Source organism: Pygocentrus nattereri, chromosome 22 (assembly GCF_015220715.1).
Source record: "Pygocentrus nattereri isolate fPygNat1 chromosome 22, fPygNat1.pri, whole genome shotgun sequence".
NCBI classification, from domain to species: domain Eukaryota; kingdom Metazoa; phylum Chordata; class Actinopteri; order Characiformes; family Serrasalmidae; genus Pygocentrus; species Pygocentrus nattereri.
The window spans coordinates 32550045-32568176 of record NC_051232.1 but is presented as its reverse complement, the minus strand read 5'-3'; the positions used below and the strand labels follow the sequence as shown (position 1 = coordinate 32568176).

The 18132-nt window shown below is 43.3% G+C and overlaps 1 protein-coding gene across 1 annotated transcript in view; it reads left to right on the top strand.

Annotated features, from left to right (window-relative positions):
• Positions 1–18132, top strand: part of LOC108437856 (canalicular multispecific organic anion transporter 1-like) — a 73919-nt gene that overhangs the window by 12398 nt on the left and 43389 nt on the right. Inside the window, exons 10-17 of the mRNA XM_037533030.1 lie at positions 2928–3182; positions 3297–3362; positions 3791–3928; positions 10013–10159; positions 11684–11768; positions 13970–14036; positions 15452–15578; positions 15918–16094. Coding sequence (XP_037388927.1) covers positions 2928–3182; positions 3297–3362; positions 3791–3928; positions 10013–10159; positions 11684–11768; positions 13970–14036; positions 15452–15578; positions 15918–16094 — 1062 coding nt within the window. The remainder of the gene's footprint in view (positions 1–2927; positions 3183–3296; positions 3363–3790; positions 3929–10012; positions 10160–11683; positions 11769–13969; positions 14037–15451; positions 15579–15917; positions 16095–18132) is intronic.

Below are 18132 nucleotides of genomic sequence, written 5' to 3'. Positions count from 1 at the left end.
TTCATTTGAACACATGAAAAGCCAGGTGTAAATGTCCCCAGGACACATTGCGATCGGATCACTGAACCTTGTTCAGAGTCCGATCTAACGCAAGCCTAAATGGACTCTGTTTTCAGTATTCATTTACATTACATTTACATTTGCCGCAGATCCAGAGCGACTTACAATTTGATTGTTTTTTACACAGGTAGGAAGGTGGTGTTAGGAGTCTTGCCCAAGGACTCTTATTGGTATAGTGTAGGGTGTTTACCCAGGTGGGGATTGAACCCCAGTCTACAGCGTAGATGGCAGAGGTGTTACCCACTACACTAACCAACCATATTCACATGAAGTAAAGTGAGCAAGGAGTGCTACACTAAAAGCTAGAGGATAAATAAGGAAATGAAAGATGGGGGATACATCAAGCTGGAGTTTTCCCAAAAGCAAGTTTGCACTCTCCAGATTTTGTATCGTAATGGCAAAAGAGTTGAATTGGAATTCGTCTGGTTCAGGAGTAAATGGAACACATCCCAAGTATATCCAGGTACGATCTGGACGTGAAACACATGAAATGCAAGGTGTAACCAGCTCCCAGTATCGGAAGCGAAAATAGTGGAAATAGCCACCGAAATGGCCATTTTTAACCCCAAGTGTAGTCGATGAGACACTTCTTTAGTTTTCCCATATGGTAAGAATGTATTCCAAATATGGAATTGGCCAAAAATGTATTTTAAACACATTTTAATGGTATTTTCCAATCATTTCCAATAATTTCCAAAATTTCTGGCCAAAAAATGCATTTGTTAAATATATATTTTATAACAAATTTGTAATTGTTACTATATTTTTTCGGTTGCATGTCATTTTAACAAAAGTGTCACATAAACAAGATATTAAATCATATCTGCATTTTCACGGTCCATGTGTCCATAATATTTTGTCCATTTGGGTTGGACATGAGCTATGTGTTAGATCCTAATGTATACATACAGTCCATACTGATCAATGCCCAATTGATCATGACTATATCATGACTTATGGGTTTTATGGTTGGCTGTAACTCATAGTGACAATGATATCCAATCAGCAATCTTCTAACACTGTCTGTTGTTTGGGCTCCGTGTACCCAGACGTCATAAACGTCCTTGGGGGCCCTTGTCCACCTATAACTATTTCATCCAGTCCTCTCTCTCTATTGTCTTGTCGCATGATCACGCGATGGTCATGCCATTTGTGTGTATATAAACTCTGCGATTCTGATCAATAAACGGGAACAACCTTCTGAGTACAGACCTAGTCTCTGTGGTCACTTGAGTTTTGGTGTTGAGGTCAAACCATAGAACTTAAAAGCATCATCAAACGGTTCTAACACTATGAAGCTAATGTAGTTAATTAACGTTCTGCAGATGGCGGGATTAAATCAGCAAATGCTCGAACCATGTGAATTTGAATAGTGAGTACTTGAGTTTTGTTTATGTGATTTTCTTTTCACTAACTGTGATCTTTTTAGGGAGCTTGTCATGATGCAGTGGGTTCTGAACAGTTGGACTTGAATGTATCTTTCAAAAATTAAGTGCCGACTCAAGGAAAAAGATAGTAAAGGAGGCTTCAATGAACTATGTGGATGCAGGCTTGGTTAAGTAGTGCTCGAACGCCGCATTGCAGTGAAAATGCTGTTTTTAATTGAATGAAGTAGTCAAGTCAAGTCAAGAGGCTTTTATTGTCATCCCGTCTATGTACAAGTTCAGTCCTTGTGAGTTTAAAAACCTGATCGCTTGAGGATCAAAGCTGTTGCACAGTCTGGCAAGTGGTGGCACGGATGCTCCGGTACCTACAGTGAGAAAAGTCCATGTGAGGGAGTGAGGGATGGGTGGGGGGTCATCCACAATGCTGGTGGCATAGATGTCCATTTTTCAGGAAAGTAAACTTTTAATCCATCCATGTTCTAAGCCGCTTCTCCCTAAGGGTCTCCTAGGGTATCCCAGCGGTCATCGGGATACACCAGGCAGGATACACCCTGGACAGGTTGCCAGTCCATCGCAGGGTAGACAGACAGAGACAGACAGTCACTCACACCCAGGGGCAATTTAGCATGTCCAATTGGCCTGACTGCATGTCTTTGGACTTTGGGAGGAAACCGGAGAACCCTTAGGAACCCCACGCAGACACGGGGAGAACATGCAAACTCCACCCAGAGAGGACACCGGTCACCCGGCCGGGGAATCGAACCCAGGCCCTCCTCGCTGTGAGGCGACCCACTAAGATTTTTAATTCATAAACGCTAAAGTGACAACCTGGTGCTACATAAGTATTTCTAAATAAAGTATGGCACTCATGAAAATAAGAGGTCCTTGGGTTGGAAACCCAAGTTTGGGGAGAGTCTTTACACCATGTGGAGGTTCTGTAAACCCTTGTGTATCTTGTTTACAACAGTGGATCTGTAGCCTCTTTTTGCAGGCCCCATAGTGGACAGTCCACCCAAGGAAAGCCAAATTCGCTCAGATATTTCCAATTAATATGATCACATATTTTCAGATTAACTAGGGCAAAAGTTGTTACTCTGCGTTGAGCTGCTAGTGAGCAACGAGGGGTGAAACTAGGGTGTTGAGAACCCCAGCTGCAAAAACAATTTACGTGGAACACCTGCAGTAAAAGCAGTATTTAAACACAATAGACATACATTTGGGAATGTTGGCTTGCTTGCTCACCTACAAAGGTGAAAATTCGGTTTCCGTCAAACTATTTTCCATCAGATCATTATAGAACAAATGCATAGTTCAGCTGAGGGACCTCCACCCAAAAAACAGGTAGACATTGCATTTTGTGGCTATGTGAAAAAGCCACCAACTAAAAAGCTCTTTAAGTAGCCAAAATTTGGTTCTTTTGTGACCTCCAAAGAACCCTTCATCTTTAAGAGTGTTCCATCATGTTGTCTTTGGTCCTTCTAGGCTCTCACGCTTTCTAACGATGCTCGGAAAGAGTCCACCGTCGGGCAGATGGTCACGCTTATATCCGCTGATGCTCATTGCTTCAACGAGGTCACCAACTTTATCCATCTCCTGTGGTCGTGTCCAGTCCAGATCGCTCTGGCTTTAAGTTTTCTCTGGGTCGAGCTGGGGCCATCTGTCCTGGCTGGCCTGCTGGTCATGGTGCTTATGGTTCCCATCAATGGGCTACTGGCCATCAAGTCCAAGTCTTTCCAGGTATGTGTGTTAATTCTTTGATTTCTTTTGATGTTTTCTTATCTCCCCATATATATATATATATATATATATATATATATATATATATATATATATAAAAACAATCTCTTACAGGCAAAAAGCATGACGTATAAGGATAAACGTATGAAAATACTGAATGAAATCCTCAGTGGTATCAAGGTAAGATGTAATTATTTATAATTATAAAAACTCTCAGATTAATGAGTTAATAAAAGCATAAGTCATGCCCACTTTTAGGGCTTGGCAATGCGATGATGGTTATCATTATCATGATAAATTACATCGCAGTGTTTGTTCTGTGTGTATCGTGAATGTTGGCACTACCTCCAGAACTCTGACCAGCTGCATATTTAACGACCAAGTGAGCATAATTAGTCCTGTTTAACTGAATTTAGAGCAGCGCAAGATGTTAAATGTTTAATGCGGCTCACTGTATTTACAGTTTTCTGTGGTATTTTTTTAAATGTGGCTCTGCTGGTTCTTTTTTTGTGTGATCCAGCTTATCAGATGTAGGAAAAAGGAAATATTGTGACGTCATATATTGTGAGGTTACATTTTTGCCCCTGCCCTCCGGTCCTTGTCTGCAGATTTTGAAGCTCTACGCCTGGGAGCCGTCTTTTGAGGCTCAGATTCAGGGCTTCAGAGAGCAGGAGCTTCAAGTCATGAGGAAATCGGCCTACCTGTCGTCCATCCCCACCTTCATTTTCTTCTGTGCTCCAACATTCGTGAGTCCGCCACACACATACTGCGCTAGTCTGGTGTTTGCAAGCACCAGGTGTTTTTCCGTGATCTTGTGATCTAAAATAGAGCTTCCCAACCACTGGGCTGCAGACCGATACTAGGCCAGAGCTGGCAGTCCATCCCCAGAGCTGGCAGTCCATGACTGAGGTGTCCTTGAGCAAGACACCTAACCCCCAACTGCTCCCCGGGCACTGCGGATAGGGCTGCCCACCGCTCGGGGCAAGTGTGCTCACTGCCTCCTAGTGTGTGCGTTCACTAGTATGTATGTGGTGTTTCACTGCACGGACGGGTTAAATGCGGAGGTGAAATTTCCCCATTGTGGGACTAATAAGGGTCACTTAATCTTAATCTTTAGCATAGAAAAAGATGCCGGAAACATTCGGCATGTGGGCAAATGCTCTTTTATTGAACAGCCAGCGAGGGGAAAACTGCCACCCAGTGCTGCTAAACTCAGCAAGACAGCAGGGACGTTTACTAATGGCTGTGCTACATTTCATGGTAGACGCTAAAACCCGCTCTCTCAAGTATCCCACAACCCAGCAGGATTAAGAACAAATAACACTTACACCAACTTGAAAATCCTGCAGTGGCTAATTAACAGACCACCATGCAACAGACATATTAAACACTTTGGCTTAAAGCAAAAGTCCAGAATTAGTCTGTTCATTTCCATAGGTAAGATTGAATGCTTATTCACAGGTCCACCATGTATAGTGTGCATAATAAGCATAATTACGGCTGACCTAGGGTAGTGTTACTGTATTGTTAAATTCTACACTTGTATTAAATGGAGCATAAGAGCCCTATTTATGTGCAGTTTATCACATTCATTTTTACTTGAACAGCCTGAATACCTGCACAGCTTCTCTCTGCATTGCTTCCTGCACAGCATTTTTAACCCCCTAGCCATCATTTTCAAAACATATGACCTTCTGTGATCAGTTGGACTGTTGTGTTTAACATCTGCAAAGTTAATGCGTATAACATCTGCTGCAGATCTTCAACAATGTACACGCACTGGCCACTTTATTAGTTACACCCCTTTTGCCTTCAGAACTGTCTTAATTCTTCCTGACAGACTTTCAACAAGGTGTTGGAAACATTCCTCAGAGATTCTGGTTGGTTATTTGAGTTCCTGCTGTCTTTCTATCATCTGGAACCAGTCTGCCCGTTCTCCTCTGACCGCTCACATCAACGAGGCATTTTCATCCACACAACTGACCGCTCACTGGATAGTTCCTCTTTTTCGGACCGTTCTCTGTGAAACCTAGAGATGGTTGAGCGTGAAAATCCCAGCAGATCAGCAGTTTCTGAAATACTCAGACCAGCCCGTCTGGCACCAACAACCACGCCACGTTCAAAGTCCCTTAAATCCCCTTTCTTCCCCGTTCTGATGCTCGGTCAGCACTTCAGCAAGTCGTCTTGACCACCTCTACATGCCTAAATGCAGTGAGTTGCGGCCGTGTGATTGGCTGATTAGCTATTTGTGTTAACAAGCAACTGTACCTAATAAAGTGGCCGGTGAGTGTATTGTGTGCATTCAGGATTAATGTTGACACCATCTACAGCTACCACAGTTAATCGATTCATCTCATGTACTTGATATAAAATATCATTGACTGGTAATAACTTCCTCGGTAACCTAGCGGTCATTAGTTGGGGTGACCAGACAGTCTTTACTTTTTCAGGATATTATCTTTTTAGAATTTCTGAAGAGCCTAAAATGTCTGGGATCACCCTACATTAGTTGGCAATGCATTGTTTGTTGTTGTGCAGTTAAGCCCATCTTTGTTTCCCTTCTGTGGCATCTCCCTCTACAGTCTCCTCCCGTTTCTCCTCCCTAGTCTTGCCTTGCTATTAGTCCCAGGCAGCTGGGGCAGTTGTGGGCTGGATGTTAGGGAACCAGCCTTGTGACTGGAAGACCACCGGTTCTATCCCCCGAGCCAACTGTAGACACCTAACCCCTAACTGCTCCCCGGGAGCTGCGGATAGGGCTGCCCACCACTCCGGTAAAGTGTCATCACTGCCCCTAGTGTGTGTGCTCACTAATGTCTATGGTGTTTCACTGCATGGATGGGTTACATTGTGGAGGTGAATTTTTCCTATTGTAGGACTAATAAGGGTCACTTAATCTAAATGAATCTGCTTTCCCAGGTGTTGGAGTGTTAGTGTTCCTTTGTCTGCTCTTATATCAGTTTGTATGTCTTGACTCTGTGTTTATTGCTCAGTGTTAAGTTCCTAACTCCTGTATATATCCTGCCTCCTCTTTGGTCCTGGGCGATCCCATCGTGAAAGTGGTACGGTGCATCTCAGAGACCCGTTGTTGTCCGATCACCCAAACCACCTTAGAAGGTGGTCAGGAACGCATATCTAATCTCCTTTTCCATGTTTTTACTAGTCACATTACCAATCCATGCCATTTAAACCTGCCATTGCAACAGCCCTTAAAAAGGACTCACCTGGAAATTTTTATCTAACAAACACAGCGCAAAACTAGCTGCAAAATACGGTCAGCTGTGGTCACTCAGGACACGTGGAAAGACCAAATGTAAACAGCTCTGTGTCTTGCTGTCCACTTAGATCACTTGGGACGGATGTTAGTACCAAGTGTGAACGAAAGACCAGACCCTAAAATTTTACAAGGACTGATTCCTGAAAGGTTACCAGCTATTTTGAAGCTCCATGTCCTCTAGGCAAACCTTTTGGATAATAATTTGGGATGGTAATGCCAATAACACACCCGAAAGTATGTTTAGGAATAACTTGGCCCCAGGGTTTGAAACATGGTGGTCATCAGTGACATGAAGCTCGCCCCCCAACCATTTCGCCTAACCTCTCTACTCTCCTTTGCCTCAACAAGCCACAGTGAGAACACCAGTTGACCTTATTGTTGGGAAATGCCTCGATTAGTCTCAATGACCTGTGGCTTAAAGCCACTAGGTTGCCTCCTCCTGCTTGAGAGGATGTAGCCGGACTCCTGTCTGTGGTCAAGGACTGTGCTGCTTGCAGCTGCACTCCAAGCCCTGCCCTGGTTCCCTGCTCGTCCTCAATTTGTCTCAATTTGTCCTTCTCTCGGTCACTGTGTTTACATGTGTTCAGGAATCTGATCATTATCAGATTTCTGCAGTTACCTGTACATTCATGTAAACAGCTCTGATTTCTTAGATCAGAGTAAAGTTTAGGAATCGGATTAAGTAATCCGATAAAGAGCTGGATTTTAGCTCACCAATCAGATTTCTCAGTGCTGTGAGCTCTTACTCTGATTTCTTTCTGATTTCTCAGCGCTGTGAACTCTTACTCTGATTTCTTTCAGATTTCTCAGTGCTGTGAACTCTTACTCTGATTTCTTTCAGATTTCTCAGCGCTGTGAGCTCTTACTCTGATTTCTTTCAGATTTCTCAGTGCTGTGAACTCTTCCTCTGATTTCTTTCAGATTTCTCAGTGCTGTGAGCTCTTACTCTGATTTCTTTCAGATTTCTCAGCGCTGTGAACTCTTACTCTGATTTCTTTCAGATTTCTCAGTGCTGTGAACTCTTACTCTGATTTCTTTCAGATTTCTCAGTGCTGTGAGCTCTTACTCTGATTTCTTTCTGATTTCTCAGCGCTGTGAACTCTTACTCTGATTTCTTTCAGATTTCTCAGTGCTGTGAACTCTTACTCTGATTTCTTTCAGATTTCTCAGCGCTGTGAACTCTTACTCTGATTTCTTTCAGATTTCTCAGTGCTGTGAACTCTTCCTCTGATTTCTTTCAGATTTCTCAGCGCTGTGAGCTCTTACTCTGATTTCTTTCAGATTTCTCAGCGCTGTGAACTCTTCCTCTGATTTCTTTCAGATTTCTCAGCGCTGTGAACTCTTACTCTGATTTCTTTCAGATTTCTCAGCGCTGTGAACTCTTACTCTGATTTCTTTCAGATTTCTCAGCGCTGTGAACTCTTACTCTGATTTCCTTCAGATTTCTCAGCGCTGTGAACTCTTCCTCTGATTTCTTTCAGATTTCTCAGCGCTGTGAACTCTTACTCTGATTTCCTTCAGATTTCTCAGTGCTGTGAACTCTTCCTCTGATTTCTTTCAGATTTCTCAGCGCTGTGAACTCTTACTCTGATTTCTTTCAGATTTCTCAGCGCTGTGAACTCTTCCTCTGATTTCCTTCAGATTTCTCAGTGCTGTGAACTCTTCCTCTGATTTCTTTCAGATTTCTCAGCGCTGTGAACTCTTACTCTGATTTCTTTCAGGTTTCTCAGTGCTGTGAACTCTTACTCTGATTTCTTTCAGGTTTCTCAGCGCTGTGAGCTCTTACTCTGATTTCTTTCAGGTTTCTCAGTGCTGTGAACTCTTACTCTGATTTCTTTCAGGTTTCTCAGCGCTGTGAACTCTCACTCTGATTTCTTTCAGATTTCTCAGTGCTGTGAGCTCTTACTCTGATTTCTTTCAGATTTCTCAGCGCTGTGAACTCTTACTCTGATTTCTTTCAGATTTCTCAGTGCTGTGAGCTCTTACTCTGATTTCCTTCAGATTTCTCAGCGCTGTGAACTCTTCCTCTGATTTCCTTCAGATTTCTCAGCGCTGTGAACTCTTACTCTGATTTCCTTCAGATTTCTCAGTGCTGTGAACTCTTCCTCTGATTTCTTTCAGATTTCTCAGCGCTGTGAACTCTTACTCTGATTTCTTTCAGGTTTCTCAGTGCTGTGAACTCTTACTCTGATTTCTTTCAGGTTTCTCAGCGCTGTGAGCTCTTACTCTGATTTCTTTCAGATTTCTCAGCGCTGTGAACTCTTACTCTGATTTCTTTCAGATTTCTCAGTGCTGTGAGCTCTTACTCTGATTTCTTTCAGATTTCTCAGTGCTGTGAGCTCTTACTCTGATTTCTTTCAGATTTCTCAGCGCTGTGAGCTCTTACTCTGATTTCTTTCAGATTTCTCAGTGCTGTGAGCTCTTACTCTGATTTCTTTCAGATTTCTCAGTGCTGTGAGCTCTTACTCTGATTTCTTTCAGATTTCTCAGTGCTGTGAACTCTTACTCTGATTTCTTTCAGATTTCTCAGTGCTGTGAGCTCTTACTCTGATTTCTTTCAGATTTCTCAGTGCTGTGAGCTCTTACTCTGATTTCTTTCAGATTTCTCAGCGCTGTGAGCTCTTACTCTGATTTCTTTCAGATTTCTCAGGGCTGTGAGCTCTTACTCTGATTTCTTTCAGATTTCTCAGCACTGTGAACTCTTACTCTGATTTCTTTCAGATTTCTCAGCACTGTGAGCTCTTACTCTGATTTCTTTCAGATTTCTCAGTTTGCGCATTGTGTGAAAACAGATGGCGGCACCGGAAATAAGCGAACACTTTTGGAGCGACACTGAAACCGACAACATTCTCGACGAAATAAAGGATTTAAATATTCTTCATCTCCTAGATCGGGGTGTCCAATCTTATCCAAACAGGGTCGGTGTGGGTGCAGGTTGTGTGTAATAATGGCCATAAATGTATGTACATAAATGTAATATACCGTTTATGTCTTGTTCATACATGAAGTGGACATGGAGCAGCTTTTCTCTGTTGTGTGACTGAGGAAGGATAAAGAGCAGCGTGATTAGAGAACCACTCGTACTCTGATCCCAGCACCAGCAAATGTGGCCCTGCCTCTGGTTTCACACCTCTAGAGCTGCATGTGCTCTAGAGGACCTTTTCCAGGGTTCTCGCCCTCCTGTCTCATCCCAAGTCCCGCCTAGTTTGTTTTCCGGCCTTGTCCAGGTTTTTCTAGGCTCATCTCTTGAATGAACATCCCTCTTGTTTAAGTGATCCTTTGTGTGGTCTCAGTTTATATGTCATCGTTTCAGGTAGGGTCCTATCTTGCATGTACACCCTGCACCAGCACCTCCCCTTTGTGATAGTTTAGCTTTTTAAAATAATTACGATTGCTCAATTAATCGTCAAAGTAATCAGTAGATGTCTTGATTCCTGAATTCACAGTGACCACTTTAACACCAGCAGCCAAAACACCTGGTACAGCTGGTACTTGCCAAATGAAGATGATTTTTTTCTCATTATATGAATCTAATTTATGGTTTTATGTTTTGCAGGTGTCCTTGGCAACTTTTGCAGTTTTTGTGTCCGTCAGTCCAAACAACGTCTTGGATGCGGAGAAAACTTTTACCTCCATTTCTCTCTTCAACATCCTGCGTGCTCCTCTAGGAATGCTGCCTCTGTTGATCTCTGCCATGGTGCAGGTAACAGCGCCATCCATGCAGTCATCCATTCACAGCAGTGGATGAAGTGCACAAACCCTGTACTTGAGTTAAAGTCGAGACACCCAAGGTAAAATATTCCTCCAGTAAAAGTAGAAGTTCCTCCCTTTAGACCTCCACTGGAGTAAAAGTACTAAAGTATTTACCTTCAAATGTACTTAAGTATAAAGTAAAAGTACTAAAAGAGTAATTCTGGCTCTGATGTCCTGTTATCATTTTTATAACCAGACTGGCTTCATGAACTCATTTCAGGTGAAAGTCCTCCAGCGTCTCTCTTGGTAAACCAGTCTTTTAATAGAACGTCATTAATTAGTGACGCTGACGTCTATTAAAATGATCAGAAGCACAAAACACTGAAGGTAAACAGTTTCCATCAGGGAGAACCGAGTGGCTCTGAAATCACTTTTTACACACAAGCAAAGTTTCAGTTTCAGATTTATTTACAACTTAGTTCCAAGTTTAAGTTGAATAAAAACTGGCTTTAAACTCAGGATCACAGATGAGCTCCTTTACTATGTTGATCTGTAGGCGTCTGTTCATAAACATAAACCAGCCCAAACTCATTTACTATAAAATGAAATGGTGTTTGTAGAAATTCAGAAAAAAGCCGCGTCAGTCTCGACTGCAAATGTGGACATATTTCTATATTGAGCTCTATTTACACAAAGTTAGGTTAGTTCATCATTTATGTTGAACAGACTCTCCCAAAGTTTTACGCTGCTGCGCTGACGTTGAACCGCGTGCTGCACTGGGTCGGTCTGACCAACAGGTCAAAACCAGCTCTAAACAAAGTGACCGCTGGGCCCTGATTGGTGCTCTGGCTTTGCGCTTCTTTCGTTTTGACATGTTACGTTTTTATACACACAGAAACCAAAAGGAACGACAGATTTCTCAAAATGTAGGAGGAAAAAGTCGGATATTAGACTCTGAAATGTAGTGGAGTGAAAGGAAAAAGTTGCCCAGAACGGAGAAACTTCAGTAAAGTACAGATACAGGCCAAACGTATTTAAGTACAGTAACCAATTACATTTACTTAGTTACTGTCCACCACTGTCCATTCAGCCATCTCTCCTTGGCTTGATGCAGGACCCCGCCCATAGCCTCTCTCAGTACTTATTGTATCTTCAACCTGGTCCCATCAAGCAAATCAATGATTATGAGACTGGTTGCAAAGCATAGCTGCAATATGTAAATGCAGTTGTGTTTGTCTTTTTTTTTAAAGAAACAAAACAAAAAGTTTCATGCTTTCATGAAACTCTGAAAGGAGAGTCTCCTACAAAAATTACCATCATTTTCAAACTTGCTGTGCCACAGTATAAGTAAGCTTAAAACTGCATTAACAGTTGTGTTGCATTTAAATCTCAGTGTTAGACATTCCAGCTTCGGGATCTGAGATTGTCTTTCTCTGTGTGTTTATGTCTCTCTCTCTCTCTCTCTCTCTCTCTCTCTCTCTCTCTCGTTTCACTTGTACGCTCATTCATTCCCTCTTGCTGAGTCTATTTTCAGATGTCCGTATCTAAGAGAAGACTGGAGAAGTTTCTAAGCAGAGATGACCTGGACATTAACGCTGTGAACCATGACAACAGCCACAGTGCGTTTCTGAACTGTAGAGATGTAATGAGTGTTTTTAACGTCTGTCAACGTGTTTAGAAGTCTTTAAAAGTAGATTTAGCCTTTTGAAGGTGTTGTTAAGCATGGCATCATTTGCATTGATTATTTCTCAAAAATGCAGACTTTCGCATCTGCTTTTGTAGGTAGAAAAGATGGTTTATTATGATTTGAATTTGATGAAACAGTGTCTTGTTTTTGAAGAAAGAAAAGCCCATGTTTTTTTGTACAGAAGTCCCGAGTTGAACTGAAAGGCTGCAAACCAGTCCCTCTAAAAAAAAAAACAAGAAACACATTATATAAAAAAAATGTTATCCAACTTTGTGTTTTTGGCCTCGGGGGTGGCTGAGGGTGGCAAAAATATAACATCACGTTACTTGAAAACATTTTCACGATACACAAGAAACACAAGCTCCTCATAATTTTGGCATGAAAGGCAGGGCTGAGCTGCTGTACGTTAAATAGCTGATTATATATTGATGAGTCAAAACATTATGACCCTTATGGTGTGGTATGTTGCTGGTCCTCCGCATTCCATCAAATCAGCTCCAATCCACCAAAGCATGGACTCATGAAGACCTCTGACCTCTGCTCTCTGGTACAGTATCTGGCACTAAAACATTAGCAGCGGATCCCTTAAGTCCTGTTTGTCGCAGGGTATGCACCACTGTGGATTGGAACTGTTGTTCCAGGACGTCCCACAGATGCTCACTCAGATTAAGGTCTAGGGTATTTGGAGGCCAGGGCAACACCTTGAACTGTTCATGTTCCTCAGACCATTCCTGAACAAAGTATGCAGTGTGGCAGGGCACATGATCCTGCTGAAAGAGGCCACTGCCTTCAGGGATACTATCACCAAGAAGAGGTGTACCTGGTCTGCAGTGATGTTTAGGTAGGTGGCACGTGTCAAACTGATGTCCACATGAATGCCAGACCCAGAGTTTCCCAGCGGAACATTGCTTAGAGCATCACACGTCCTCCAACGGCTTGTCTAGGCAAGCTTATTTAATTGCCCCATGGTCTAGGTCTGACCCTTGTGTCCTCGGGTCCATTTGACAGTGGACAGTGGTCTGCATGGGCACTCTGACTGGTCTGTGGCAATGCAGCTTGATATGCAGCAGAGTATGATGCACTGTGTGTTGTGAGACGTTCCACTCGTAACCATCATTAGTAATTTCTTTGAATTTCCAGTAGCCTTTCCAGACTTTGCTGTTCTAGCACATTGATGAGCCTTTGGTACCCAACACCTTGTCACTGGTTCGTGGTTTGTCCCACCTCAGACCTTTGGTAGGTACTCACTACTGCTGACCGCCCCCTATAAGACTTGCCATTTCAGAGATACCCCAACTTAGCCATCTGACCATAACTATTTGGCCCTTGTCAGAGCTTCACACCTATGCTTTTCTCCTGTAGTGAACACTTCGACTACAAGAACCGACTGTTCTCTTGACATCTAATATTTCCCAGCTTGACAAGCACTGTTATTCCAAGGTTGGTATGATGTAGTGAGTAACACCTCTGCCTTCTACGTTGTAGACTGGGGTTCAATTCCCTGTCTGGGTAACCTCCCTACACTATACCGATAAGAGTCCTTGGGCAAGACTCCTAACACTGCTTTCACCTCCCTGTCTAAAAATGATCAAATTGAAAGTCGGTCTGGGTAAGAGGCGTAAATGTAAATGTATATGACGAGATAATCAATGTTATTTGCTTCATCTGTGAGTGGTCATAATGTTTTGGCTCGTTATGTAGGCAGACGTGGCAACACAAACATAGTGAACTGAGGACAGGCTGTTCCGACAGTAACTGAGCAGTTATTGATGCATTTTAACTCTTAACAGCGGTCACAACTCTTATTTTTGGTTTTGCTTGAAGTCGCCTCCTTACAAACTGTAATGCAAATGAGGAAATCAGTTCAGGTAACATCTGGGATTCTTACAGCCCTCTAGTATCTCACACACAAGCTAAAATACATGGAGAAACATGGATATTGTGTTTTTCCTGGCAGCTTTCCACCCACCACTACTGTTTCAAGCTGCCTTTACCAGAAAAATCGCATTGAGCTAAATATATATTTCTTGTTTTGACAGGCTGGGGGTTTTTGTGAGTTGTTTTTCTTTTATGTACCAGCTACATGCGAACAGTGCTAACGTTGAGTGTGTCCCTTCTAATAACAATAATCAGGTGCTGCCGTGAGTGTGACAGATGGGACCTTCACCTGGGAAAGGAACGGACAGCCTTTTCTTAAGAAGTAAGTTCTTTGCTTTCTTGTGTTAGGCCTGTATAGGAAACAGAAGAGACAGCAGTGCCTCTTGTTTGCTCTCGTTGTCCTGCACACCTATATTGTGTGGCGGACTTTTGCTGCATTGCTGTTGCCTGGCAGGTGACCATGTCTGTTTGAGCACAGATTTCAGCATAATTTCATTTTCTGTCATTGTGAAGGCTGAGGGCATTGAATAGGTCTGACTGGTGGTGTTATTCTTGTACAAGTGCTCTGCAATCAGAAATTCCCCACCTTCCATCTAAATTCCATCTAAAGATTATTATTGTCTGAAATGGCCTGTTTATTCATTTAAAGGCATATACGCTGTAGTGCTGTAACTTGGGCATTATCTAGGACCGTAATCATCAGTAGTGTGTTTGGAATTGGTTTTGAACATTATTGCATGATGCCGTGTCAATATGTGTTCCTGTTTTAGACACAAAACTCCCCCATTTTTGATATTGTGGACATACTTTTTGTGAGGTGTGACTGCAGCCCAAGGCCACTGGTCAACCAGCTGTTTTAGGTGGAATATTTCAACACAGCAGTGACGCTCACATGGTAGTGGCTAAGTTTAATGGCCCAACTGCCAAAAAAAACACCAGCTAGCAGCTTTTCTGTGGTCAAAAACTTACATTTCGACCTAGAAATGGCCACTACTGCATGCATTTGTACCTTTTTATAGCTTGCAGTATGTCATACCGTATCAGGATGTACATAAATATGTGTATTTGAGATTACTTCACATCCTCTAGTCCTTCATCTGTGGTCACAGGACGCTTTTGGCTGGGTATTTTTGGTTGGTGGACTGTACTCAGCAGCACTGCTGTGTCTGATCCACTCAGACCAGCCCAACACACACTAACACACCACCACCACCACGTCAGTGTTACTGCAGTGCTGAGAATGACCCACCACCCAAATAGTACCTGCTCTGTGAGGGTCCATGGGGGTCCTGACCACTGAAGAACAGGGTAAGAGTATCAGAGAAACAGATGGACTACAGTCTGTAACTGTAGAACTACAGAGTGCAGCTATACGGTCAGTGGAGCTGATAAAGTGGACAATGAGCGTAGAAGGCGTAGTAACCTGATGTTTTATGCGCTACGCTAAGAGCTTTTCTAGCCAAACTCAACATATTAATCTCCAAATGTCACAATAGTAGCAGTACAATCTTGGCAGATTGATTGCATTTGAGGTAAGAGGCAAAATGTGTAGATTTTCTGTTCAGAACTGTCACTTGAAATAAATCACTAAAACCTCGAGCTCCTAAATATCTCTCTCCTTATCTCACAATGATGGGAATAGACGCCAGTTATCAGTTTGTTGACTCACTCCTTTTATTAATTAGTGCTGTCTGTTATGCCTTTTACATTTATGCCTGTATGGGTTCGTTTTCTCAGCGTGTCTCTGGACATTAATCCGGGTAGTCTGGTAGCAGTGGTGGGAGCTGTAGGATCAGGCAAGTCCTCTCTGATCTCAGCTCTGTTGGGAGAAATGCACAACCTCTCCGGCTCCGTCAATATCAAGGTAATCAGGCAGAGCAAGTACTGCTATTTTAGGAAGCAGGCAGATAACAGCTTTATCCTGAATGGCTTTCTGAGCCCAGCAGAGTTTTTTTCTTTCCCTCTCAATGAGTCACCATCTGTCTCTCTTCTTGACTTGCAGAAAAGCTTTTAAATGAGTTGAATCCTTTGCCGAGTGTCATTCCACTTTTTTCACAGCTGTGGTTTTAAGTAAATCACTTACACCTGATCGGGTGCAGAAGCTATCAGTGGTAACCTCTTCTCTTCTCTTCTCTTCTCTTCTCTTCTCTTCTCTTCTCTTCTCTTCTCTTCTCTTCTCTTCTCTTCTCTTCTCTTTTGTCAGGGAAGTGTGGCGTATGTGCCCCAACAGGCCTGGATTCAGAATGCCACTCTAAAGGATAACATACTGTTTGGCTCTGATCTGGATGAGCTGAGGTTCCAAAGGGTGCTAGAGGCCTGTGCTCTGGAGCAAGACCTGGAGCTCCTTCCTGCAGGAATCCAAGCCGAAATCGGGGAGAAAGTGAGACCTTAGGCCGTTTAAAGCCCTATTAAGAACTCCCTCAAGTAGGCCAGTTTTTGATCCTGTACCAGTAGTGAGGGTTATTGCTTTCACGGCCACTAAACCTTTAAATCCAGCACATGCACATAATTTTACAGCGCTGTAATTAAATAGTAAATTGACTTTCCAGGTTTTGACAGCATGCCTTTTGGTTAACTTGCTGGCATGATCTGTAATGTGTGTCAACAGTTCATAGAAACCTTAAAGGCTTCATTCTGTATCCAGTACTGCCTCTGGGTATTGTTTACCACTCAAGTTGTGTCATGCAGGGTGATGCCAGCATCAGTTATCAATGGTCTACAGCCACCTAGCTGGGAACTTAACAATCCCCTTCGCTAGCAGTTACGATGGCTCTCCAGATGATTTTGGTGCATGTTCTCTTCGGATCTCTGGGTATTTCAAATATCTGGTGAGACCACCTCTTATGATTATGAAAATAGCCTTTGTCAGATCACAGCTCACTGGAAGATCTCGAGTGGCCTGCTGGTCTCCTGAGGAGATCAATGAAAGTCTGCAGCAGCCCCAGTCTCACTGCTCATGACTGAAGATCTCAATCAGTCTTCAGCCTTGTATGGGCTCCTCCGCTGGCCTCTGAATCTGTAACACACATGGACGCCCTGATGCCATAAGATTTTTTGGTGATTTAGGTGCCCAAGACCAAAAGCTTGGTCCATGCTTCAGGCCATGCAGCTCCTATGCCACTCCTATGCTCCAGGCCACAATATTTTCCGGGATACTCTTTGTGCCTGGACTTGTGTAGCATGGTAGCCATGTGTCTACTAGGTGTAGCATTCCTGAACTAGAGCTAGAGATTCATAAGGCTTAAAGTTGCTTGAAATCCTGTGTGTTTTGGACCCACCGGCCCAGTCTTGGTCTCTGTCCCAGGTCCAGTTTTCCCCCTCTGTCCAAGGTCCACTTTCCATCTCTGGCTCAGGTTCAGTTTCCATCTCTGTCCCAGGTCCAGTTACCAGGACTGTTCTAAGTGCAATGTTTGTCTCTGTCCCAGATCTGGTTTCAGTCTCTGTCCCAGATCTGGTTTCAGTCTCTGTCCCAGGTCCAGTTTCCTTCTCTGTCCCAGGTCCAGTTTCCTTCTCTGTCGCAGGTCTGGTTTCCATCTCTGTCTCAGGTCCAGTTACCAGGACTGTCCTGAGTGCGATTTTTGTCTCTGTCCCAGGTCCGGTTACCAGGACTGTTCTGAGTGCGATTTTTGTCTCTGTCCCAGGTCCGGTTTCCATCTCTGTCCCAGGTCCAGCTTCAGTCTCACTCCATCTTCATTTTCTAGCACTGTTCCAAGTCCAGTTTCCGTCTGTGTCCCAGGTCCAGTTACCACGACTGTTCTGAGTGCGATTTTTGTCACTGTCCCAGGTCCGGTTTCTGTCTGTGTCCAAGGTCCAGTTTCAGTCTCACCCCCATCTTCTTTTTCCAGCACTGTTCCAAGTCCGGTTTCCGTCTCTGTCCCAGGTCCAGTTTAGCTCTGTATCCTAAGTTCAGTTTTGAGCTTTGAACTTAGGTTCAGTCTCTCTTTGTCCCTGGTCCTGTTCCAGGCCCAATGCCTGGCTTGGATTTAGCTGGTCTTACTCCCGCTCCAAACTTTAAACCAGTCAAGTTCCCTGAGCTCTCCTCTATCACTGATTCAGCTCAGCTCTCTGTCATTAGTTTGGTTCTAATTTTGGGATCTGCTCTTTGCCCTGATCCAGTCCAGTTTGTCTTTGCCAACGTCCAGTTTCAGTCTCTGTCCCAGGTCCAGTTTTAGGCCCAATACCAACCATGAGATCAGCTAATGTTATTCCTGCTCCTGTTGGTACCAGTAGATCTCCCCTCTGTCATGGTTTAAGTTTCCTTTCATATAATTAACTTCCTGTCTCACCACTTACTGGGTTTGACCTGCCTTGGATCTGCTTTGACTTGGCCTAACCCTGTTTATCACCTACATCTAGTTGTATTCACCTGTATCACCTATATATGTTCCTGTATGTAAGTCCTTTGTTGAAGAGAGGTC